The sequence below is a fragment of the Sturnus vulgaris genome, chromosome 4 (genome assembly GCF_052056855.1).
Source record: "Sturnus vulgaris isolate bStuVul1 chromosome 4, bStuVul1.hap1, whole genome shotgun sequence".
Classification (NCBI taxonomy): Eukaryota; Metazoa; Chordata; class Aves; order Passeriformes; family Sturnidae; genus Sturnus; species Sturnus vulgaris.
The window spans coordinates 59,315,810-59,341,864 of NC_142246.1; the positions used below are offsets into that span (position 1 = coordinate 59,315,810).

The 26,055-nt window shown below is 40.6% G+C and overlaps 1 protein-coding gene across 3 annotated transcripts; it reads left to right on the forward strand.

Moving 5' to 3' along the window:
- Nucleotides 1–25,882, forward strand: PRKG2 (protein kinase cGMP-dependent 2). 3 transcript variants are annotated; one of them, XM_014880529.2, is made up of 19 exons: nt 282–351; nt 2,688–3,194; nt 5,971–6,137; nt 7,754–7,867; nt 10,547–10,652; nt 11,876–11,939; nt 12,574–12,651; nt 13,654–13,748; nt 14,504–14,572; nt 15,298–15,396; nt 16,291–16,441; nt 17,715–17,851; nt 18,011–18,100; nt 18,317–18,458; nt 19,251–19,414; nt 20,030–20,152; nt 21,055–21,117; nt 21,958–22,024; nt 22,870–25,882. In XM_014880529.2, the coding sequence occupies exons 2-19, from the start codon at nt 2,701–2,703 to the stop codon at nt 22,963–22,965; spliced, it is 2,319 nt and encodes a 772-aa protein (XP_014736015.2). In that variant the 5' UTR covers nt 282–351; nt 2,688–2,700; the 3' UTR covers nt 22,966–25,882. The 3 variants fall into 3 exon arrangements, with proteins under 3 accessions (XP_088020160.1, XP_014736015.2, XP_088020159.1); XM_088164034.1 differs by lacking the exons at nt 282–351; nt 21,958–22,024 and adding an exon at nt 1–61; XM_088164033.1 differs by lacking the exon at nt 21,958–22,024.
- Nucleotides 25,883–26,055: the final 173 nt, after the last annotated feature.

A 26,055-nucleotide genomic window follows, 5' to 3' on the forward strand; every position in this document is an offset into this window, starting at 1 on the left:
GGACAAACACTTGTGGACACGGCCCGACCTGAGCTGGGCCCTGCGTTTACCTGTCTGCCAGGTGGGTGTGTTGGGGAGCCCGGCTCGGGGGCAGCCTCCGGACACGCTGGACACACGGCGGGACACGGCAGTGGCAGCTCCCAGCCCTGCCCGGCGGGCACAACCCCCGCACCGCCGGGAGAGGGATGGAGGGAGGGACAGAGGGACACGGGAGGGAGGGACGGAGCGAGGGAGGGCCGGGCGAGCACGGCCGCCCCTCTCCCGCCCCTGCCGGGCAGCGGGAGCGGGTCTGTGCCCAGCCCGGCCCCGGGAGCAGCGCTCTGTCCCTGCCTCGGCCGGCCGGGCACGCAGGTGAGGGCAGCCCGCGGCTCCGGGCGGGCGGGCACGGGGGAGCCGCGGCCTCCCGGGGCGGTACCGGGTTCCGGAGGGCGGGGGTGCTGGCCCGGCAGTGCCCGCACCCTGCGGGCCTGCGGCGGACCCGGGTTCGGCTGGCGCGGGATCCCGGGAGCATTCCCCGAGCATCCCCGGTGCATTCCCCGAGCATCCCGGGAGCATCCCCCGTAGCATCTCCCGAGCATGTCCCGAGCATCCCGGGAGCATCCCCCGTAGCATCTCCCGAGCATGTCCCGAGCATCCCGCCGCGGGTACCTCCGTCTCTCCCGGGTGGGTTTGGGGTTTGCCCCGTCGGTCCAGCGGCCCCGAACGAGCGTGTGCAGTGCCCTGTAGCAAGCATAGCAGTGAATGCCCTGCTGTGCCTTTTGTCTCCTGAGCTGTGGGTAAGGCTGGTCAGAGCTCCGAGCAGCAAGGATTTAAGTTTTCTGTTAGAATTGGCTACTGTAATGCTGAATTACCAGAATCACCTGTCAGTCCTTTCATTGATTCCTGCCACATAGGTGAGTTTCCGACACTAGTGGCCAGTAAAGGGCACCATGTGGAAGCAGGGATCTGTCAGATCCGACTGCTTGTTCCATTGTCCACTGACTATTAACAATGGGTAGACAGAAGCTGCTAACATTGTCACTCCAGTGAGGCTGATAGATTATGAACCTCAGACATCGCACAGTAAACCTGTTCTGTTTCTGGATACAATCCAAACAGTAGGTTTTTCTGTGCCCTGGGGCAGTCACTCTGCCATAAATCATTTTAAAGTGTATGGGATATCCTTTATTTGACATGCAGTGACTGTAACTACTTTCAGTAGCAGAGACACTGCTACAGTGTGATGATGTGTTTCCCATAATCTCCTCTCTATACTGTAACTTTTATTTGATTGTTGTTTGGGTTTGTTTTTAAATATGGCTGCGTGCTGAGCTAAGATCTTTGGTTAAGCCCTGTGCGGTGACACACAGGTCCCTCTTCAGAGTTCTTTGGTTCGGTACCCTGATGTGCAATTTGTTTAAATTCTCCTGTGTAGTACAGATTTGCCTTAATTTCTGGCATACTGAGGTGTCCCTGTTAACAGGCTGAAGCACCAGCTGTCAAAATGCATCTGTGAAATTGGCACAAATGAAAAATATTACTCAAAGTCACAATAAAGCAAGACAGAGCTGAGAAGAAAGACTATTTTAAATAAAACCAGATTTGGAATGTGAGGTACATTGTCAGCTGTTTCAGTTCTGACCCATTGAAGGCTGTAAACCAGAACAGAACTCTGCATCTGTTAAAAGTATGGTTATACTAACAAGTAAAAGCAAATTGCCGGAGCCTCTCAGTTTATTTCTTGTCATCTGATCAACGTACCTTGTCAGGGCCATGTTCTTATCCAGTTCCAATAAAATGGTAAAAGAGATTATCTTGATCTGCATCGCTGGGGGTTCAGCCTGAAAAAAGTGTCCTTCATCCGTGGGGCAGACAAGCAGGCAGCTTTGGGTCTGCTGATGCCTGACCACAACAGCAGCATGATTCCTTGCTCCTCCTAAAATGATCCATGAAACATGCCAAAGATTGTGTCCAAGGAAGGAGGTGGGTCACTGCAAATCTGCTGAAGGCTGCTGGTTGCAACAAGTGCTTGTCTGAGGCATGGGTGTGTTCTGACAGGAGCCCAAGACCTTTCTTTCTCCTGGTCACTTCTCATGAGTAGCCAAATGGAAGGGGCTAATTCCTCATAAAAAGATAATTGTTCCTTGATAGCAGTAGCAGCTGTTACACTAACAAATACGATCCAGTTTTAGATGAGTGAGCTGAAGAAATGATGCCAGCTGCCTGTGTGTTATATGTGCATATACTTACTAATCACATATCCTTTATGCCAGGCAGGTATGTACCCACTGGCTAAATTAATCTATGTACACAATAATTATTCCTCGATGGGGAAGTGACCCAACTTTTATTTTTGGCTTCTAACCATTTTCTTGCTTTAGCAGTCAAGCACAAGCTTTTCTCCTTCCTGCTGTTTGTTTTGTCTGTGTTAGGCTGAAAGGAGTTTGCACGTCTCTTCAACTCACAAAAATGAAGTAGTAGCCATAAGATCTTTTGCTTTGTTTGTACCACCCCTCCCTATTTCTCCTCATTGCCCTTTACCCTGCTGACTTGCAGGACTGGAGAGGATGAAAGCAATCAGCTGTGTTTACTACAGTCGCATATGGCAAATTCAGCTGCCAGCTAATTACTAAATTCACTGCTCAACATTCCATGACTTTTTTTCTTCGGGAATGAAATAAAACTGCAAATTTATTTCTCCCCCCCAGGTCTCTGGACAAAATGGGGAATGGATTAGTGAAACCCAAGCACCTGAGGCAGCCAAACAGGCACGTGGCAAGCCTTGCTATCGGCTGTGCTGCCAGCCACAAGTTTCTGATGGACCCATGCCTAGGCATCAATGTGATCAATGGGCAAGCTGATGTCCTCTGCAGCAAGATACTTGAACTGGAAAAGGAGCTGAAGAGAAAAGATCAGCAGCTGCAAGAGAGTCAAAGCCATGTTGCTGAGCTTCAGGAACGGCTGGCTATGCAGACTAAGGTCATAGCAGAACTCACCAAGGAGCTGCAGAGCAAGTGTATACAGTTGAACAAGCTGCAGGATGTTGTTAGCACTCAAGGAGAGCTCTCTCTTCAGCCTTCTCCGTTTAAAGTTTCTGCTGATAGGAGGAGAGGAGCCAAGGAAGGTGTATCTGCAGAGCCAACAACACGACTCTGTGATTTGAGAAGGCAAACTATGTTTTCCCTTGAAAAGGCAATGGTCCGAAAGGATTCCAGGTGAGCTGCTCTCAGAGGGCTTCTATGTTTGTGTTACAAGGTTATTACTTTTATCACAATTATATCCTCTCCTCATGATAAGTCAGGATTAAAGTATTTATCTTTTTCATGTAGGCTTTACAGCTGTGATAGATGCTGGATGAGTTTGTGGGTAACTTTAACCAAGAATCATCTGTGTCCCACAGACTTCAGATAAGAGTGGTGGGGAGCCTCTGTATTTCAGTTGAGAATCTCACAGGTTTTTGGGGATTTACCTTTATTGCCAGCTCCCTCCTTCCCTCCACCTTCTAACAATCATGCTGTAGGAACTGAGTATTTCTTGCTCCTCTTTGAATTCAATTACACTTTCTAGACTCTGACAGACTCAGAAATCTCTGTGGTCAGAGCTGACCTTGCAGACAGAGGTATCAGACTGGTATCCTTCTGCATAACTCAGACTCTCCTTTACCTTGCAGTGTAGACATAACCTGAGAGTCTGTTTAACATGGTGGTAGCCAGACTCTACCTGGACTTCAGCCAGTGACTTTAGTGCCTTCAGATTCGTGGGGAGCTTTATTATTCATGGCATATCTGAGTCTTTACCATCGTAGACCTTGGAGTTATGAGGCATGTTTTCTCATCCATCATGTCCAGCACTGCACCTTAGAGGGTGCCTCATGAATCAGAAAGGCTGCCTGAGTCACCACAAAGAGCTGAGAACTTCAGCTAGCAGTGTTTTTCCAGAGTAAGGGAACTGCATTAATATTTTATCACAATTGCCTGGGTAGCTTAAATCATAGTTTTAAGAGTGTTCTGTTTGTAACCTGTCTTCTCCTTGGCACGATCCTTGTACTGCAGTCCACCACGTGGTTTTCTAGGTTGCTTTCAGAGACAGAATTGTAACAACAGTAAGGAGTAAAGCCAGCAGAAGACCCAGTGGACTAGCAAAGTGCAGCAGTCAGAGCCAAAGCAAGTATTGCAGCTTAAGCAATCCAAACATAATGCACATCATTTTTTGATGTCATAGTGGTCAAAGTATTATTTGATCTTCCAAATATTTTGGAAACAAACATATGCCAAAAGAAGCACCATAAAGCTGTACTGCTGTGCACTGCTATGCCTCTAGATTAGATAAGCCTGTGATACACATGCGCTTCTGTAAGACACCATCACCTTGCCACTGAGACAGCCAAATGATGAAAGGCACAAACGTTTGGTTTCCTTACCTGGTCTGTAAATACTGTAGTAGGTCAAGTTCAGGAAGTTCAGACACATAAGAACTAAGTTTAACCTTCACTATCTACAGAATTCTGCCTGCTGTAATTAGCAAATACAGAGTCTTTAGCCTGACAGTGTCTACAGGGGTGTTTGGAGTGGCTGCTGTCAGTAGCTGCCTCCCCTCTACAGAGAAAGGACTGAATGCAGCCCCACTGCTGTGTCAGGAAACTTTACAGTGCTGCTGCACAGCTGTGAAAGGAGCTGTCTCAGAAGGAGGGGAAGCTCCATGCTTCTTGAATTTGCATTGATTCCACAGTGTCACCAGTCCTTTTTAGGAGTATTTGTGAAACAAATGGCACAATTTGATGCTATTCGTATGGCAGGGGTTAGAGTGCCATACTTTTGTTTGGAGTATTTCAGCAAGAATGATTTTAATGGAAGTTTTAGAAGCGTGGTCTCCTCTTCTATAGTTCTGGAAGCTTTTGTGCTCATTTTGGGGTTATATTGGGTATATGCAATTGTACGTATTGGGTTATATGCAATTACTGTATTTTATTGTGGTATTGTATACATGATGCAGGCCAGGATGAATCAAATTAGCAAGGCTGGTTTTAGATGAAAACTAAGTTAGAGCTTATATTCCAATAACCCTGTTGCTTTCAGCAGAAGGTAAGTTATGATCCCTATTTCTAAACACAGTCCTCACCATAGCTACTTGGTTTTATTTTCCTGCCTCATCTCATCACCTTTACTTATTTTCAGTCATTAAGGGGCCAGTAACAATTTAAGTGTATTTACGTGCCCTAGGTTTGTTCATTCCTGGATTGTCCTCAGGAGATTTTTCCCACATAACCTAGTTTTGATGACAACCTCCCATTGCTTTATGAATACAAACAAGAGGAGGCCTTAAATGCCTCAGAAATCCTTCAGGGTTTTGACTTTGTCGACATTAGGAGCATGGGGACTTGAAGACGGAATTTATCTTCCACTTCAGCAGTAAAAGAAAACTAACCAGCAGGGCCATAAAAGCCCATCAGTGCAGAAGTTGTTTAATTGTGTTCATTTCTGGTGTTTGAGGCACTGCTTTACAGGATACCCTTGAGCTAGAAGATACTCAAATCAATCAGAACCCAAAAGTTGCCAGAATGCACGTACGGCCTGCTTTGTTTCAGCTGGTTAGCCATTATCCACAGATTCACCTATTGTTATTTTTTTTCCATGTTTTCTCCTTCTTAAAATCCAGCCACTGGGCTCTGCCACCAGCAGCTCAGATACAGACAGTTCTTGTCTTCACAAGTGTCTCATTTATATGCATTTGCTACAAGAGGAAATGATGCAGGGACTGTCTGAGGCAGCAGTGAGAACAACATTGTACAATGAGATTGTTCCACCAGGTGATTACAGCACAGACAATTCCCTCACTAACCAGGCTACCATCCCACAAGGTCTAAACAAGGCAGGCAGAGCAGTGTGTTAGAAATGAGAGGAGTCCTCCTGAGAGGAATGAATGCTTGGTGAATAACAAACCCCAGCCATGCTGGGCATCTCAAACTTTGTGTCTTTTTTTGTTTGCAACCAGTGAGAAGAAGCTTATCACAGATGCCCTGAATAAAAACCAGTTCCTGAAGAGGCTGGAGCCTCACCAGACACGAGACATGGTGGAATGCATGTACGAGAGGACATTCCAGCAAGGGAGCTACGTCATCAGACAGGGAGAACCGGGAAATCACATTTTTGTGCTCAAAGGTGAATTTTGCCTACTTGTACAACTCACAAGTGCAAGAAACAGGAAAGGGGTTTAGAAGGTTTTGCAGGAAATCACAGTGAGGGTGTTTGTGCTCCTAAATAAATTGTCCCTGTGGAGGGCAATGCAAGTTTTACCTGTGACTTTTATGAAACAGAGTGAGAGCAATAAAAAGCATCTTGGAAGTCTTGATTTAATGTTTTTTCCTGACCTTTTTCATTTCTGAAAGCTCCAAGGTCAACAATTCCTTTCTGTTGTAGGTGTAGCCAACCCTTTCTTCTCCAGAGGAAGAACAGGTATTATTTAAAATGCAGAGAACTGCTCAATGGTGAAGCCACTCCTGAAATAAACTTACTTTTCAACATTTATAAGATACCAGCTTTCTGTGTATGGGAAATTGAAGGACGAGGTCTGCATTCATTGTTCTCAAAACTGAGGTTACTCTTTTTAAAAAAAAATACCTGCTTGTTTTTTTCTGGGAAAAAAACCCAAAAAACAGCAAAGCAAACAAAAAGCTTTAGGATAAGAAGACTTTCCTAAAATAAGGCCAACAAGTGTGCAATATTTTATGCTGACTGCTACTGTGCCTCAAATTGCTGATCAGCTGTAGTTTAACACTTGGAATTTGCTCCTAGCAGCAATAAGCTCTATCATCATTTCACCATTAAAAAAAAAGAAAGTGATTAATTTGCATATTTCATCAATTGGGAACCACTAAAAGTCCCAGAGCCTCATATGAATTAGAGTTCACACTATAAGGAGCATGTTCTATTGAGGTGGGAATATTTAAACAGGAGGAAAATGGTATATGTTGGAAAGCTCATTTTCTGGCTTCATATGGATGGGTTAAGTGGGAAAAAATTATAGTAACTGTGTTAGGAAAACAGAAATGTTGCAGGAAAAAAGAGGAGGAAGGATTTGTGATGGTGTGGTCGTATTCTTGCAAGACAAAGTGATACCACTTTGAAAACAGATTAAATACCAGAAAGGGGATGTGCACCTGAAACTTTTTCTGGCACATTGGAACCTTTCTTGAGGACATGGTGTGCGCCTTGGAGAGAAGAGGGTAGAACTTTCATAACATGTTCAGGGAAGGATTTTTGGGGCCATTAACTGTGAAGAAGTTCAGACTTTCTTTGCCTTTTGCTAGTAAGTCTCAAGAACAACTTCTTGAATGAAGATTTAATGTGCTTTTAATTTTTCTGCCCTCTCCTTTGCATTCTGCATATATGTATGCATATAATCATAAAATTCATAAATCTGTATGAAGTGATAAACTAGGAGTAATTTCTCCTGTGTTCATTATTTCAAGACTTTTTTTTTTAGACCACACTAGAGTACCTGAATCACAAATGAGTGGTTTGTTATAGCAAAGGTTTATCCCATCAGGATTTAGAATGGTCCTCCCTTCCAGAGCATATCAGGAGATTAGCAGTACATTTTAAAAAATAAATCTTTACTGGTTTGTACATGTGTTTCAAAGCACTTTTTTGCATTGTTAGTCCCATTCCTGTGTTCCACGTAGTGGCAAAATCAGAAATGTATTGATTTTTTTTTCCATTCAGTCTGTGCAGCTGAGCACAGGTTGAATACCTATTATCCTGATGATTTTTGACAGAGGGCAGTCTGGAAGTCTTTCAGCAGAATAAACTACTCTCCTCAATACCTGTGTGGACAGCATTTGGTGAACTGGCCATTTTATACAACTGCACACGGACAGCTTCTGTGAAAGGTACCCGAGGTTAAATACAGCAACCTTGCTCTAAATGCAAACTGTGGATTTTTTGTGAGTTCCCTGTTATATCCAGGTTTTCTTTGAAGTTTTCATTTAATAGATGTTTGCATGTCTTGGTTATCTACAGTAAACTCACATATTTCTTCCTTCTTGGTTATCTACAGTAAACTCACATATTTCTTCCTGGAGTTCTTTCTGCTTGGGAGCTTGAATAATACTACGCCCTGAATGTAATTCCATCTCTGGCATAACTCTTGATAAACAATTAGGCACCTCCAAATTGTGCTGGTTAGCCTGATCTGTAGCACACTAACAACTAGGGCAGGATTGTGTTTTAATTTTGGATGCTTTAGAGGTGGTGGTCTCTGGTTCTTGTTCTTGTGTCAAATTCAGTGCCAAGGATGAAATTACAGTGAGTTTGAAAACGTTTTAGAACCATGGTGTTTTTAGTAGAGTGGGTACAGTCTAAACCAAGAGGAAATAAAATACTGAGGAATTAGTTGGTTTTGTGCTCCTTTTAGCTCTGTATCATCATTATGTTGCTGAGTCTTGCTTAGATCCATTTGTAGCTGGCAGTTTGGGGACTGACCAGGATGGAGTTATTAAGTATTGCTCTGATACAAATATTCCTCTTCCTGCATAAGACTGGGTTTACATCCATTAAATACCCCCTGATTCCCTTTCCAACATAATTGCTCTGTGACAAACAAGTAAGTGACTAAATATGTTTAAGTTCATAATTTTTCCACTCTCCACCATTCCATAAATAATACTTATGTTTGAAGACTAATTTCTGTTCTTGTCTAAATCTGCAGGGACTTGATGCCACCAGTAAGTATGAAGAGTTCATGTTGACTTAAAAAGGAGCAAATGGAATAAAACAAGAAGTTGTTTGCTATAAAAGCTTTTGGTCTTTCTTCCTGCACACAGTTTAGGCACTTAATCATTGCTGGCTATGCAGATGGAAGTTATTACATGTAATCTGTTTTTGTTGCTGCCTGATAAACAGAACAACATCAGTAATGTGATTATTTTTCTTACTAACATGCTGTTCTAATTGAATATGTTCCCTATTTTTCTTTTTTGCCTCCTGTATAGTATTAGCATTATAAAGTAGTGTTTCTGCATAATAAGATGTCAAGCTGCTTTAGGCCTTTATTAGCATTAATTGGTTTTGAGGTAGGACAACAATTGTCCAATTATGGAGAAGAAAAGACATTTGAATACTTGCAATCACTGCAGAAATCCACCCCTCCCCAGTAGCTTTTCCTGTCTTCCTTGTGGAGGAAGAGCAGTACAATGTCCAGTTCCAAAACTGAGCATGAGTAGCAAACACACATGTGAAAACCCTTTCCTGATGCTGCATCTCCTGACTCCCTTTCCCTGCAAACCTCACAAGTGAAGGATTTCATCCAAACAGCATTTCAGTGGCTTCTGCTGCTCAGCAGCATCTTCACAGGCAGTAGCTGTATTTGAAACTGGCAATGTGATTTACCCCTATGTTTCTGAATTTCTCAATTTTTTTTCTTTAATCTCATATTTGAGATTGCAGGCGTTTTTCTAACTCTATAACTGCTTCATTTAGTTAAGGTGCAAGATACAGGGAATACATTTGCAATAGGCTGGATACTTGCCGTGTTTTCTTCATGCAAAGTAAACTGAAAGATGTTATCTAGGAGAGAAATAAAACCAAAATAGCACCTTTGTTCTCCAAAAATATTTTTTTATCTATTCTGATAGATAGCAGAGCATATATGTATATTGTGTGCAATGAGACATGACTGTGCGTCATTTTAAACCTGGCATTTTTGTTCCTTGTAAAAATGATTCTATGTTGATGATGGAGGGAATCAATTGCCCTAAATTTTTCAGTAAATTTTATCTCACAGAAAACACAGTTTTGTTCTTTCTTAGGGCAGAGGGAAAACTACTGGATATGGTGTAGCATCTTTTAAAAGAAGAGATTAAATTTAATGGAATCACCTTTTACTTAAAAATTAAGTGTTCTGTTGTGTTGATGATTGCACTCAGAGGCTGCTTAGTGGTTTGTACCTTTGATGCTGAATCCTGTGCCTGCTTACTGTATGAATAATTTGATTATCTTTTGAAAATGCATCATTAATATTTTGATTATTCCCTTATATGGTTTGGAGGAAAAGTAGGTGAGGATCACAGGATTAAATGAAATTAATTGTATTTCTTGACCTCTGATACTTCTATATTAGTGCAAATCTCACAAGCATTTGCATATAATCTGAATTAGAGTTAGATCCAAGCCACAGTATTTGACATCATAGGTTTTGGGAAACCAACCACGTTCTTGTTTCTTTCAAATCAGCTTCTTTGCATTTTACAGCTTTTGAGTCCATGATTAGAGTAGATTTTCCCAAGTGTTCAGCCCTGTCATTTTCAAGGTTGCTCAGCCTATGGAATTACATTTAAATCACTCTGTAGAGGAACCATTTAGAAATCTATTCCTTACTTTAGTGAGCATTGTTTAAGTGGGAATTTATTCTTTTGAAAGTCTGATTACAATAGGTGCTGGATATTTTAAAATTCAGCCTTGGGCTTTGAGAAATAGCTAGTCTGTCTTCTACCATGAGCTGATGCTGTAATATCATCCATCAAATAATTTGGAAAGATTGCTGATTTTGGTCTTTTTTTGTTTTCTCAAAGCAATCACTAATGTTAAAACATGGGCACTGGACAGAGAAGTGTTTCAAAATATCATGAGAGTAACAGCACAAACCAGACAAGAGCAATACAGAAACTTCCTTAGAAGGTAAATATGATGAATTTTTATTTCTGATACTGCTTTGTGCTATTGACTAAGGTGCACAGCAATACTGTGCCTGTCTTGTAAATAGAGAGAAAAAGGTGCTCTTCTTGCAAGTATGGCCTTCAAAGCCTGAACATTTGTCATCTTTTATTTTCTTTTAAGATTCATAAGAGTTTTTCCATTTTTAATTTTTTTTCTCCTGCATCACACTAGAAAACTTCAATAGGTGCTTGAAAGCCTTTAAGTAGTAGTATAAATGTATAGGAAACTTACAGGTCTAGAATTTGAAACAATATAATAAGTAAAGTTAAGAAAATCCTCCAATAAGTAGTTAGTTTGCTGCTGGAGTAGATTAAGGAATATTCCTTATCCTTTGGAGATTTGAATATGAGATCTGCATGTCTCTCAACTTATTAACTAATTCTAACATAAATTACTAGGAAATCTGCAGAGCAGAGTAATTCTCTCCGGCAGGGAACACTGAGAGTGGTGCCATGCTTCTCATTAGGGAGAGGGGGAAATTAGAGTTCCAAACCATAATTAGCTGATGTAATATTTTATCTTTTTAACACAGAATGACCATTCTGTTATGCTTTCAAATCAAGATGCCAAGCCTGGCCATGCATAGGATGTTGTGTATTTTCACATCCCTCTCCACCCTTGATTTCTATACACAATTCTTTGCTGAGCCTAAACAGATAAAAATTTCTATAATTTCCTAAATTTTACAAGTCTGAGTGATTGGGTTGGGAGATTTTTTCGTTCTTACCAGCAAGTTCACAAAGTTTTTATTGTAATTAGATAATCTTTCAATGGCTGTCCAAAGAGTACCGAAGTTTTTATCTTTGATTTTGCAGTCTCTGCAGTACACTTGAAAATATATTATTGAATTGCTAAAATGTCTTAGGTTTGTAATTGCTGGATTCTTTTGAAATCAGTCCTTACGCCCATTAAAGTCCTTCCTCTCCTGAAATACAAAGCTGATTTACAAACTGAACAATATTTGCTGCATTTCTAAATTGTGAGAGTTTTGTTTATCTAAAAACCAGGATGAGAATGCTTAAACCTTCCAAATTAAGATTTAGTTGTATACTGTGTTCACCACTAGTTTAGCTAGTTATAAAATGTGGCTGTAAAAATTGTAGATACGAGAAGAGATCATTAAAAAATTGTTAATGATAATTACTTTGGGTTGTGGGGCTTTTTTGTTTGTTTGTTTTCTGAAGTGTGTCCCTGCTGAAAAACTTACCTGAAGATAAATTAACCAAGATCATGGACTGTCTGGAAGTGGTAAGATACTGTTAAGTTTTTCTAAATAGTATTCAGTAAGCTTCCAAAAGGACAAAGGAGAATAAATCAGCAAAAATAAAAAAACAAACAAGCTTTTTTAATATGAGAGTGGTTTTGGAGTGATTGGAGTTGAATTCCAGGTTGCCAGAAAATAATAACATTTAGTGACATAGAAGTTATATTTTTGGCATCAAAGGAGTCAAGCAAGTAGTTGAGAGGATTTGTAATCTATCCTTTATTAAGATTAAGTACAAAGTTGTTCTCCAGGACTCTTTTGGTAATCAAATTTACCTCTTTGTCATGTGGATATGTAATACTTTCATATTCCTTGGACCACATACCCTGCAAAATGTAAGGGAGGAAGGCATTGGGTTCCCAGCACATGATTCCAACCAAATATCTGTGTGCCTTAGGGCTGCATTTACCAGCAGCCTTTGAAGGTAGAGGCTTGATATATAACCATAGCTGGGATTTCTTTCCAAGGGCAGTGGTAACCCTTTATTCTTTTTGCACGGAGGCATGAAGGATATAGGAAGTTAAACATCAATGAAACATCCACATGTGTTAAGAGCTCTGCAAAGAAACCTTTCAAAGATTTATTGGACAATATTGTCTCCCACTTGCCCCCCACCAGGAGTATTATGACAAGGGAGATTACGTGATTCGGGAAGGAGAAGAAGGAAACACCTTCTTTATAATAGCAAAAGGAAAGGTAAGGTGTAACAAACCTTATTTGTAAAGTAATGTGTACAAGCAGTTGTGTCTCAAAAGCTATCTTGAGGAGTGTGGTCTTCAGTAAAAAATGGTGCAGAGTGTTTTTGCACCTGTTTTTAAGTTCACAATACCATGATAAAAGCCTGGAGCAGCATTGCAGAGGTTCAGAGAGCCTAATTTTCCATTCACAGTGAACCCAGGTTATCCTGTGCTAATTAAAATGTAATTAAATTGTGTCCTGAAGCCTCTTGACACTGTGGTGGAGATGTAAAGGTAATTTTTTTGTAAATGAGATGTGACCCTGCATCTTCTCCTAGATTGTGCAATATCTGATGGGAAATACACAGAATTGTGAAAAATCTAAGAAGTGATGGAGTCCCAGGCTTAATGGAGAATGGCTTTTGAGGTGCCCCAGAATCCTTTCATTTGTTAGTCCCAGAGGAGCAAGGCAGCAGCCTTTATCCCTCAGCTGATACCTTGGAGGCTGACACAGGACTCTAAAGAATTAATTCAGGAGACTTTTCCTCAATAAACTTCCAGTTTCCAGAACATCTCCATGTCTGTAGATATTCTCGTTTGAGTTTTGCTAACATGGCCATCAGGAGAGTGTGCTCCTGTGGAAGCAGTTTCATGAGGGGAAATGTTAGTTAAAGCTTCTGGAGTGCTGCCTATTCAGCTGAGAAGAGAAAAAGCTCATATGACATCTGCCCGCTGTGGGAACTGAAGTATTTTTCAGTCTTTCATTAAAATGTGACTTATTCTGCTCTGTTTCCAAAGGTATGAGGAGAAAATGCTGAGGGGTTGCCAGTAATTCCTTCTTCCCAGCAAAAATCAGAGAGGGATCAGGGAATTTTTGGTGGTAATTTTTGAGAGGAATTACATCTGTAATTCTTTCCACAGCATTACTAAGTTTAAGACATTTCTGAAATATACAGAAAAGAAAAATCATGCAATACTTTGAAATTTTACTTTACTAAATTTTTGCTCCTGTACTTCACAGGTGATAGTTACCCAGAGCACTACAGACCACTCACAGCCCCAGGTGATCAAAAATCTGCACAAAGGAGATTACTTTGGAGAAAAGGCTCTCATCAGGTTAGTTCACACAGTCTGATTTGTGATGTTTAGGATTTCAATAGTCCCACCATTGTGTGTCAGATTCTACAACTCATGGCTGTTTTGAATATAATCTTTCTTTTAATTGTAAAGACAGTACATGTAGGTAGTGACCAAATTTGTGTTAATGTTTTGAGGGGTTGCAGAAAGCTTGAAAGTTTACACTGGCATCTACCTTTGGTTTTCACTGTAGAAGTCAAATTCTGTCCCTTTGCATTGTGGCTTATTGTTAATACTTCAGTAAAAACTGTGGTGAGAACTTGTGCCAGGTGATTTCAGAATGGATAAGGTCCATCATGACTGGAATGAGCTCTTGTTCCCATTGCCCATGGCAGTAAGAAACAGAGAGAAGGAGTCACACAGTACATATTTATATGTGTGATTGAGTAGAGAATTGCTTGGGTTTGGGGATGTTTTATATCCAAGGATCATTTTAGAAAGAAGAGAAAATCCTGATGTAGTGATAATAACATCTGGCCCCAATTTCTTGGAAGATTGCTAAAGGATGTCATGATCCAAACCCTACTGAAACTGGAAAAAAATGGAAAAGACAATAATAATGACTAACAGAAAGCTAAATTTTGTATTTGGCTCAGCAGCACTAATGCAGGGACAGGCTTTGAGGCCTTTGAGGGGTTTTACCTAGGGCAGCTGTGACCCTTCACGAGTGCAGTATGAGGTACTCTGAGGATTTTGATATATTCTGAATTCTCCCATTGCCTTTCAATTCTCAGTGACGACGTCAGATCAGCAAACGTCATTGCAGACGAGTACAACGTGGAGTGCCTCGTTATAGACAGAGAGTAAGTGCATGACACTTTCAGACTGGACTGGCATCCTCTTTCTGCAGGTTAACGTGGCTTTCAGTGCCTTAATGTGACCTCACTGCAGGCAATACCACAATGTTTCCTTAAATGAATCCTGAAGGAGTGGATGTGCTTTAGGAATGCTCATGAAGAGAGGCTGACAGCAGGTGCCAGAGCACAGATGCTGCAGAGTAGTTCAGAGTTACTCTTCTCTTTCTCTCCTTGTAGTGGTGATGTTTACCCTGATCCCCGAGGTTCCTAAGGCCTGTTCTTGTCAGGGGAGACCAAGGCAAAGAGGGCATTCAGTAACTCTGCCTTCCCTGTCACCAGAGTCCCTGGTCCTCTCAGTGATGGGTCCACATTATCCTTTGTTTTTCTCTTGTTACTGATGTGTTTGAAGACAGCTCTCTTCTTGTCCTTGACATCCTTGGCCAGATTAATCCCAGATAGCCCTCAGCTTTCCTTGTCTCATTTATGTTTACCCTGACAACCTCTCTATACTATTCCAAGTAGCCTGACCCAGCTTCCATCTCCTGTGTGCTTCCCCCTTTAGCCTCAGTAATTTCAGGAATTTATTTCTCTGCACAACTCTCTTGCCCCCTTTGCCAGATTTCTTGATAATTTCTTGAGCCTGGAGGAAGTGATCCTTGAGTGTCAACCAACTTCAACCGGGTCATGACTTAAAAGCTCAGTGGTTTATGATGTTTCATTTGTGTTTTTAGGACATTTAATCAAACAGTTGGAACTTATGAGGAGCTGCAAACTTACCTGGAAGGTTATGTGGCTAATCTGGCCCAGGCTGATGAAAAGCGACATGCAAAGTAAGTCAGATCATTTGTTTGTTGCACCCATAGCAGGTAATTATGAAGAAGAGTGATAGACATGCAAGTAAAATCATGGATGGTAGTTGAAGGAGAGGGACCCCTAGGAATGACAGCAGTCACTGTAATAAAACAGACTGGCTATGCTTATGGAGCCCAACAAACTTTTTCTGATACAAAAATGACATAGAATCTCAGGGTGTTGACTTCCAAACAAGAATTCACTCTATTCCTGGAAAACTGAGCACAGAAAAAAAGTGATGTTGTTTTTACCCCTGAAGGCCAATTTTAATTCTGGTCGAGTTAAGGAAATTGTGTTACTGTGCAAAAGATTGTGTCATTTCAAAAAGAAAGAAGCAGGCATAAAAGAAACAGTTTATTTTTAATGTTTCAGTGTAGCACTGATGGTATTGATGTCTGCTTTTAGCTGTGGGCCACGCTTTTAGTTTATGTGCCTCTGATTTCAGTCTGAGAACTGCTGGAATGTTAGCAGAGGATATTTTTCCTCTGCTTAGAAATACAGCTGCATTCTTTTTTCTGATCATTCTACTGGAACTGGTACACAGTCCTTCAAAAATTGTTTCTCCAGCTTGGAGTGCCCAAACTTTTGCAGCTGCCCAAATCAACAGGAATCTCACCAGGGATCAGCTCTTGCTAAAGTTACTGCCGATTCTACTCAGTGAATTTCAGTAGCGTTTTTCTTCTAATTTACTTCCACTGGATTCCATTAATATTCTGTTAGGAAATAAGAAGAGTTTTCTTTCCTCCTTCTCCTTTCCTCCTTCTCCTTTCCCACTTCCCCTTTCCTCCTTTTCCATTTCCTTTCCTTTATATAGGATCATTGAAAATGATGGCAAGGAAAAGCACTAACCTATGTTAATTTTCTTAATGCAGAGGAAGATCCTTCTGTGGACAGTTGACCAAAGAGGTGTCTTTGGAGATGATAGAGCTGAAGGAGAAAGTAGCCCAGTTCCCTCCTTCTCCATTCCAGAATTTAGAAGTTGTCACAACTCTGGGTGTTGGTGGGTTCGGAAGGGTTGAGCTTGTAAGAGAATGTTTTAAAATTATTCATGTAGCTCTCTGTCTTGGATGACTGATTTAGCCACTGCATAATGTGAAGGATTTTGGTATTCTGTGTGCTTGTGTTCCTTAGGCAGAGATAATTCTCCATAAAGCAATGCATAGTTTAAAAAAGCATTACAGGACTAGGGTGTTTAAAGAAGCAAATCCATTCTTGTGTGCCTCCATCTCCTGCTGTTAAAAGTACCTTCCTGGTCACCAAACATAGTCACCAGTTTGTGCCTGTGGAGTTTACAGACGTGCCTGCCTGCACTATGTGCCCTGAATGGCAGGCCTTTTTCCAGGAATCTGCCTGGACCTGGAGCAATCTGAGTGGCACCACACAGTCTGTGCTGTTAGAGCTGCTTCTGTGTGCCCCACAGCAACTCCAGCCAGCCTGAGCTGTCTCTGAGCTGTGCTCACTGGGAAATTTCCAGCAATTTGCAATGGCTCTTTTGAGTCATACTCAATAGCATGGACATCTGTACTTCTGGGATACCAAGAGCTTCATTAGCCCAAAGCTTTAAATTCCACTCGCCTCTGGCTGAGTTGCAAACATCTGACAAAAACCTGAATGCTTTCTGTGCAGGCTGCTGAAGGTAGTAGTAAATCAAAGGAGACTTTGTGCTTTTAGTGAAGTCAATAATCCTTTACAGTAGTTAGATCATCAGCTGTTTCATTCTGATTCATGGTTCACCAAAAAAAGAAAAATTCCACACTGGAATTCTACTGCAGCATCTAAATACTAAGCTAAGAATTACATTCTCATCTAGCTGTAGAACACAGATATATGCTTCCTTTATTTCCAAGAAGCCCTGTTTTAACTTCCATCTTTTTATTGCATATTGGATATTTCAGTGTAATGCAAAATCATTTGTAAACATTTTTCCTAAACTCTCTCTCCTTTTTGTTCTTTTGTATCATGGTGGTGATTAGAAATCTTAAATTGAAATTGGGACCCACTGTCATATCAACTCATTGTAATATGTAGTACCTATCCAAGTTGCTGGTGTATATATAAAATGAACAGAGGGAACATTTCACTTTACGAGTGGGGACTGGAAAACTAAAATATCTGATGCATGGCTTAAAATCATACATAACAGTTCTGCAGAAAATCTGGAACTTTTCCCTTGTTACAGTCATCAATTTCAGTCCTGTGCTGTGTTGAAAAATATGGATATCAGTGTATCTACTGAGAACGATTTAGTAAAACATCCTTTCTTTGCCTCATGTGTTTTCATCATTTTTATTCACAGGTTAAAGTTAAAAATGAGAACATGGCTTTTGCTATGAAATGTATAAAGAAGAAACACGTAGTGGACACCAAACAGCAAGAGCATATCTATTCTGAGAAGAAAATCCTCGAGCAGATATGTTCTCCATTCGTTGTAAAGTAAGTTGAGCATAAGGTTTCCTTGATTTTGTCCCCTAGCTGACCCCTGGGGCAGCACTATCAGGAATGAGAGTTGGCACAGTGAGTTCTGGAGGAAAAACGCTGCAAGTCTTGCTTTTAATTTTGCTTTTCCTAAACAGCTTCTGTTTGTCTCCACAGGCTGTATCGCACATTCAAGGATAACAAATACGTGTACATGCTCCTGGAAGCTTGCCTGGGAGGGGAGCTGTGGAGCTTGCTGAGAGACAGGTAACAGCAAACACAGCACAACGTTGCCCTTTAAAGTCGGCCCCGTGGGGCTACTGAAGAGGTTCTCCATTCAATTAAAAGATGTTTGACTCAGTTTGGTTATTATCTGGTTATAATATATTATGTGTTATATTATCTGGTTAATAACCGAGGCGTTTTCAGAACTTATTATTATTTCCTGAAACTTTGAGAACTTTGTGATTATTTTTGCTCCAGAGGCAGCTTTGATGAATTCACCACCAAGTTTTGTGTTGGCTGTGTGACAGAGGCTTTTGACTATCTGCATCAAATAGGAATTATCTACAGAGACCTGAAGCCAGAAAATTTAATTTTGGATGCTGAAGGATATATAAAATTGGTAAGATGTAATCCATTGTAATGTTAGCCTTTTGTGCCTGTATCCTGTGTCTTTACAAGGGAGGTATAAATAGACAGCAGGTAATTATAGAACCAGGATCCTGGAGTGTAGTAACTCTTGTGCTTCAGCAATAAAAAGGGCAGGCTTCTCATTGCACAATGAGAAACAAAGGCATTGCAAAGCCACTGCAAGCCATGGACAAACTGGGGAATTGCAGCCTCTGAGAGCTCTTGCCACAGTATAAACAGCAAAAGAAAAATATTCTCCCAGCAGTCAGTTTTATTGTAAGAACAGAAACCACATTTCCCAGGTGCAGAATTAACTCCCTGTCCAGCCTCAAACAATCATAGGTTCAACATTCATTGATGCAATTTAGGCTCCCTCTCTTTGCAGAGAGAGAACACAGAAAAGAACTCCTGCCATGCTTTACTATGACCATGAGAAGTGCAACAAGAATGCCCTTCAGGGAGCTGGAAATATCCATTCTGAAGACAATGAGCAACCCACTGCTTTCCAGGGACAGTAAATCTCATGTCCTCAAGGAAATCATGGGTTGTTCTCCCCAAAAGGAAAATTATTCAGAAAATTACTTCTGATGATAAATGGATCTGGTTTATAACATTCAGTAATCCCATGGAATTACCTCTCTCTCCTTCACAACTACTCTGCAATTGTTGTAGCTGTAAACTAGCATCCTGGGATCTTTGCAGGAGGTGAGGAAGCAATTAAGACCTTAAGGCTTCCCAGTGCAAAACTGCTCTGCATTGTGCAGCATATGTTGATTTTGATCAGGTTGATTTTGGATTTGCAAAGAAGATTGGATCAGGGCAGAAAACCTGGACGTTTTGTGGAACCCCTGAGTACGTTGCCCCTGAAGTCATCCTGAGTAAAGGCCATGATTTCAGCGTGGATTTTTGGTCCCTTGGGATTCTTGTGTATGAACTCCTCACTGGCAGGTAAGTGCCTCCTACTCAAAGTTCTTATCTACTTTGTTTGTTTTTAGAAACCTTTCCGAGGTATTTTTTAGACAGCTTTGCAAAATGATACTTCTTTATGCATGTCTTCTATCATTTCAGAAAGGTCACAGACCAAGTGGGTTACAAATTCTCAGTTCTGGCTTATCCAGACACAAGTTATAATTGGCAGGTGTAGGGCTCCTGCAGCTGCTGCTGATGTTTCCTGTGAGGAACAAGTGACAAGAGACTGTTCTCTTCCCTGTCAGTGGGTGATGGGGCAGTGGGGTGGGTGATCTGTAATCGGGGCTCTCTCTTTAGCTCCCTGCACACTTCCATGACAACTCTTTGGGAATGCTCAGTGGCAATACAATGTGGAAGCTTCTCTGAGTTAGGCTTAGAGGGACACATGTGGTCATGCATTTTGCCTGGTACCTTCTCAGCTTCAAGCCTTTTCATTATCTTAAACAGGCTGAAAAGGGTGAGGGTTGTAAAAATAGGAAGGTGGGCTTTTTTTCCATATTTTTTTCTATATTCTCAAATGTTTGCTTAGGTAAGTACTGGCAACATCTGCTCTTGCCAGATGTTCCACTTATCAGTGTTGCTTTCTTTTTCTAGCCCACCATTTTCTGGGGCTGATCAAATGATGACATATAATTTGATTCTCAAAGGCATTGAAAAGCTGGATTTTCCTAAAACAATAACAAGGCGACCTGAGGATTTGATCCGCAGACTCTGCAGGTAGGAGGGGCAGTTTGGGGCAAAGCCTGAGTGTAAATAGGCTGAGCTCTTTTAGGACTCAGACTCAAGCACTGAATTCCTGACAACTTCATTTGGAATTGTTATGCATGGTCTGATCCATTGTGATTATATTTAGTATGCATTGCATGCCCCGTATGTGTCACACCTCTGAGTCTGCAGAGGCAGCAGAGGCTCTGGGCTTTTTCTATAGCTGATCATTTTTTCTGAAACACATCTTTGGGAAAATTTATTAAGTGGGGGCTGAGGAAAGGGCTAAGGAATTTGATTTTCAAATCAAGCACATTGTTTATAAAAACAAAAAAAAGTTCCAAATTTATTTAGGCATATAGATTCTACAGAAAACATAGGGCACTTAAAGACTGGCTTAAGTCCTTTAGAAATGTATCAAAATATATATCAAAAGGGCCAGCCTAACTTGGTGGCCTGCACAACCTCTGGCTGGTGATACTGACTTTGGATTCCCAGCTCCTGTGAGATTTCATCCATGGCAGCAGGAACAGTATTCAACATTCTTGTGTACCACAACTAGAAGGATCTTTGTAGCTGTAAACTTTGATCTGCCTCCTTTTGTAACTCAGACCTGCTGGCCAGGAAAAAAAAATGATATACAGCTGAAACTCAGCCAGCTGATTTCCCTGTGCTGCTTCTCACAGCTGAGTGATGTTGTTTTAGCTTTCTAGAAGGTTTCTCCATCCTCAGAAAAAAGGAGCAGTGAGCAACACCTCATTATATCTCATGAGGCCACATGTTTTATGCAAGCTGCATCCCTGTGCAACTGTTAAATGCAAAGAGTTAGGACCTACAAATGCTCTTTTAAAAATAGGGATATTTTATATATTCTTATCCTTATTCTTTTTCTTTTTCTTTCTTTTTTTTTTAAGGCAAAACCCTACAGAAAGATTAGGCAATTTGAGGAATGGAATAAATGACATCAAGAAGCACAGGTAAGCAAATGAGACTTCCGAGAAGCAAATTTGGGGTTTAATTTGAAATATTTTTAACATGTTAGAATCCAGACTGGTAAACTATAGATATCTCTGTTGCTCTTGAGTATTTTTGCAACTATAGCAAACAATATGAACATAAGTCCTCAGCATTATTATCTAGAAATCTTATTTTTTCTGGTTTTGCTGCAGGTTGTTGATGTAGGAGTTTAATTTAACTCTCAAGGAAATCAATGCTCATTCAGCATCTGCCTCTCAGACCTGTGACCCTTCAACATTTACTTTATAAGAATGAGTAGTAAATACCTCCAGAGCAATAATTTTAGGGTTTTGTCCTCTTTCTTATAACAAAGAAAGTCTTTCTTGCAATTCATTTTTCTAGTGCAAGTCTTTCTTCTAACCGAAGAAAGCCCTCTGTAAACTACACATTTTCTGCTTTCTCTTTTTATCTGAGTTGTTTCTAAGCCCTGCACTTTGTGCTTGGGGAAAGCAGTTCTTTGATTTTTCTGCTTGTCTCCCTCTTCTTGTGCTGTAAAAAGGGTGGCATTCCAAGGAGACACACGAGTCTCTGCATGGCTGCATTTCTGCCTGTATTAACCTGCCTGTCTCTTCTGCACCTCCTCCCTGCAGAAGTGCCAAAGTGCCTGGTGGTCCTGAAGCTGCCCCTGCCTCTGATGCTTTAAATTCCTCCTTCTAACTGTGTTGCAACAAGAGTTGGCATGAAAAAAAGCTTCTTATGGCCCTTGTTCAAGTGATTTTCAGCTCTTTGTGGTATAATGTCAGAAAAAAACCTGTCTTTCTCTTTTGGTCTCTCACTGTCTTTCATCTCTTTTTAATCAGGTGGTTGAGTGGTTTTAACTGGGATAGTCTGAAAGTGAGGAAATTAACATCACCTTTGAAAAGAGAGGTATTATCTTTGGCTTTCAGTATCATAATGCTTTACTAACACAGCTTGGCTATGAAGGAGAACTGATAAAGATAGCAAAATTTCCCAAAGATGCATTGAATGATTACAGTTCAACATTTTCTGTGAAAATTGAACAGAAGAGAGAGAGAGACAGCAAGCAATACATAACTTAGAATCAGTCAAGTAATGGAAATATTATTCTGCCTGTTTACTTTGCAATATATTTTCACCATTACCAGAACAAATGGTGTTTGGTCAGAAACTAATATTGAAAAAATATATCTCCCTTGGTAATGGGCACATTATTAAGATGCACTGTTCATATTACTGTGAAGAGTACAAATTCCTGTGTTCTACTATTGAGTTCCAGCACATCCTTGAGTAAGCTCCCAGTTTTAAATGGCCTATTTGTTTTTGCCCTAAGATTAGTGTAAAGCATTTGAAACTCACTTTGATCTTAATTCAAAACAAAAAGTAATTCTGAGGTCTGCTTTGGGTAGCTACCCAAGGAGTATAGATTTGGTCTTAAATATAATCCAAATCGTACAGTGTGGTTCAGTTTTCTGCCTGAATTAACAGGGCTTTGAGTGAAACCAAATATTTTATTATATTTGGCAAGTCCTTTTTTACAAGAAGGCTAATGCCACTGTTCTGTTGTACAGTGTAATTACTGGAGGTATTTCTTTTAAAGAATGAGGAATTGCATCCGTTGAAAGACATCACCTATATCATATTAGCCTTTCATTTCCATGTTGGGAGCAACAAAAATGATGCATAATCCATAGAGAACATTTTCAAAAGGTACTTTCTGAAACACCCTTTTGTTTGTGTTTTCAATGTCCTAGTTGTCTGGGCCGACTGATTACAGCTACTTTGACAGCTATCCACCTGAAGTGGGAAGCCCTCCAGATGAACTTTCAGGCTGGGACAAGGATTTCTGATCATTTTTCCTTCTGGCACATTTATAATGACTCACAGGCATCAGTTCTATCTTGTTTCTTGCTTAAAATGAAGTTACACAAATTATGCAGCACTCCTTGAAGAATAGAAGACAGTACAGAGCCAGAACTTGTTTGGATAATCCCCTCAAATCTGTGCATTTTATAACAAGGGCATGCATTCAGTCAGCAGCTGTAACTTGAATTTCTTTTTTGATACACAGTGTCTCTACGAACATTTTCAGATACCATTGATCAGATCTATGGTTTTTCCACCAAAAAATATCACTAGCTATAATTTTGATATTAACAAGGTTACCATACATCTTTTTTTGGGTGGAGAGTTTGGGTATCAGAAGCCAACAGTTGTGTCATTTGTCAGTAGTTAAAACTATAGGCACTTATTTTTCTTTTTCTCTGCTCTGTTTTGCTTTCCCCCCAAAATGTCCTGTATGGCATTGATCCAGAAATGTGCGGAAAAGAGATTTTTACTAAAAGGTTGATTTGATTTAGCTATAGACAAAAGGGTATCACTGTGTAAGCTGCCTCTCTGTCAGTTTAGTTTTGCACCAGGTTGGATATGTGAGACTGGTCAAACAAAAAGGTATATCCATAATAGAAGTTGCCTAGAGAATCAGACTGTGCTGTGCATTTCCCTTACTGCTTCAAAGAGCCAGGTGCCTTTCTTTAAATGTTTTGCTTTTCTGTAGTGTGAAGATAAAATGGACAAAAAGCTTTTACCTTGCAGGGAAAAAATGTAGATGGATGTTGTGCATTCGTGGCTTATACAGAAAAATTCTGCTGCTCTGTGTTATGAACCCCAACTGCTGTTGAAATAGGGATGTTCCTGGGTCTCATGCTGGGTTTATGGGATGAAAGCATCTGCAGCCACTGCTTGGATTTATTTCAGCTCCTGCTGAGACCAAGTCCAATCTAAATTTCCATACTGAAGCTGCTGCAGCATTACTACATTTCACACACTGGATGGAAAACCTCCTGGGTAACTTGTACTGTGTGCTCAGGGTTTAGTTACCCCACGGCTGCTGGATCATCTCCGTAGCTGCTGGTCATGACTTTTCCCACTGGGAAGGGGAAAATGAGGGAGGGAATGCCACAGGGGCAGTTCCATGGTTTGTTCCATGGTTATAATTATTTTTCACTGGTGGATGACCATCGCTTTGACAGCAAATCAATTTAAATATTTTTTATAGCCTTCAGCCCGAATAAGGCAATATAATATTTTCCATCGAATTCAGTGAAGGTTGGATGGAGCCCTTGAAAGAAGACACTACACATTTAGCTGGTTTTTTTTCTCTGCCTGTTTGCAAATTATTATGGAAGCTTGCAGCCAGCAGAATCTGTGCAAAGTGGAATCAGAGAGGTTGGAGCAGAGGCTGTAAGCTGTAGATGGTTTCAACTTAACTTTATTTAGTAATACCAAAGATTAAATTTTATTTTTGGGATTTAGATGAAGCTAAACATAAGCCATTTGTGTTTCTCTGTGCATGTGTCTTTCTCTCATAAATATTTTTATTACAGTCAAAATAATATTGTGACAAGTTTTATAAAAAGCTTTTGAATGTATTTTTCCATTGTATTTATATGTAGTTTCCTTATATATATATAAAATATTAATGGGATATATATATATATGTTTTTAAAGTGAAAAAATACCTGTATGATAAGTTTAGTGCAGTTAGCATTAAGTCTGTGCAGCTGTGGGATATATTTCTTTTATAAAGTTTAAGTTAGCTTGTTTATTTGTGTGCAAATAAAGTAAGCTTACAATGTAATAATAAGAACGTTAATTTTTTACAAGCACATTCCATATAGCAGTCCAGATTCATAGAATGGATTTATATTTTTTGTCTAAGTGATTCAGAAGAGACTGAGGCAGAAAAGACTAGCCTGGAGAGAAAGCCACAGATATCATTTCTTGCAGCATGTCTCCCACTCAGATTTTGCTTTTCCTAGTGGATGCTGAGAAAATGAATGTATGAGAAGCTGCAATAAATGAGGTCACAGATTATTTTGTACTTATGTAGAGTACCCATGTACATTCAATTAATTTTAGTTCTGGTTTTTATGCAGCCGACTGAGGGGAAGTTTTCCAGAAACAAGCAGAAGCTGATACAGTAGAGACTAAATATTACTTGATCTCACACCATCTGTCTTTGACAGACAGATGTACTTCAGCTCAACACCACTGGAGTTATGCTGATGCAAAACAAGAATAAGTGAGTCAAGCTCAAGTAGTGTCACAGTGCAGGAGATCATGGGAGAATTGAATGGACAATTAGGATGATGATCAGATTATGCTTATTGCTGTATTTCCTAATTTCAAGTCATTGAATAACGGATTTTGACATTTTGACAGGTTTTGGGCACGTTGTGGATATGTTAGTAATTGTCTGAGTTCTGCCACTGGTGTTCTTATCTGTGCTTTGCCTTTCTGTCCTGTCAGCTTTGCTTTTATGGTGTGGCTCCCCCAGAAACTCAGCTGTGGCTGTGCTTTTTTCCCTGCACTTCTGCCACAAGAGACCCTGCCTTAGGAGGCAGGAGGGATGAAGATTGTTCCTGACAGAGAACAGAGGTGAGGGAACAGGTAGCCAGGGCTGGTGAGATGAAAGTGCCTTCCCCCAGCTACCAGATCAGAGTGGTGATGCAGGCAAGCACTTCAGAGAGGCAGGAACAGCAGCAGAGTGAGAGGATGTGGTGTAGTGGCAAGAAGAATTTTTATCTTTGTCTGACGGAGTCCTGAGAGATTTAAGTCCCTTGATGATTTTGAAGTCCCTCTAGAGAGCTGTGTGTTACTTTGGGTTTTGACACTTTTGACAGTTTGACAATTTGGCTTCCTCAGAATTGTAGAAAATGTGCGAAATATGAGAAAATTAAAACCAGCCTTTCCAACTGTAATGTAGCACACTGTCGTGAATTCTTCCTCCCTTCCCCCTTTTTGCAAGGCAGCACAAGACTGCCACTCTTTCTCTCTTAAGTTCCTTGTGCCTGAATGTTGCACAGTTGTTTTGTTTCCTGGCATGGATCTGACTATTTCTGATTGATTTCTTTACATCTTGATGCAGGGCTAAACCA

Bases quoted from the DNA above. Each gene is read 5' to 3' on its own strand.
- PRKG2 (XM_088164034.1), top strand. From the start codon at position 2,701: ATGGGGAATGGATTAGTGAAACCCAAGCACCTGAGGCAGCCAAACAGG. The intron at 13,749-14,503 runs GTTAGTTCACAC...TTCAATTCTCAG, and splicing joins GGAGAAAAGGCTCTCATCAG to TGACGACGTCAGATCAGCAA. The intron at 18,101-18,316 runs GTAACAGCAAAC...TTTTTGCTCCAG, and splicing joins TGGAGCTTGCTGAGAGACAG to AGGCAGCTTTGATGAATTCA.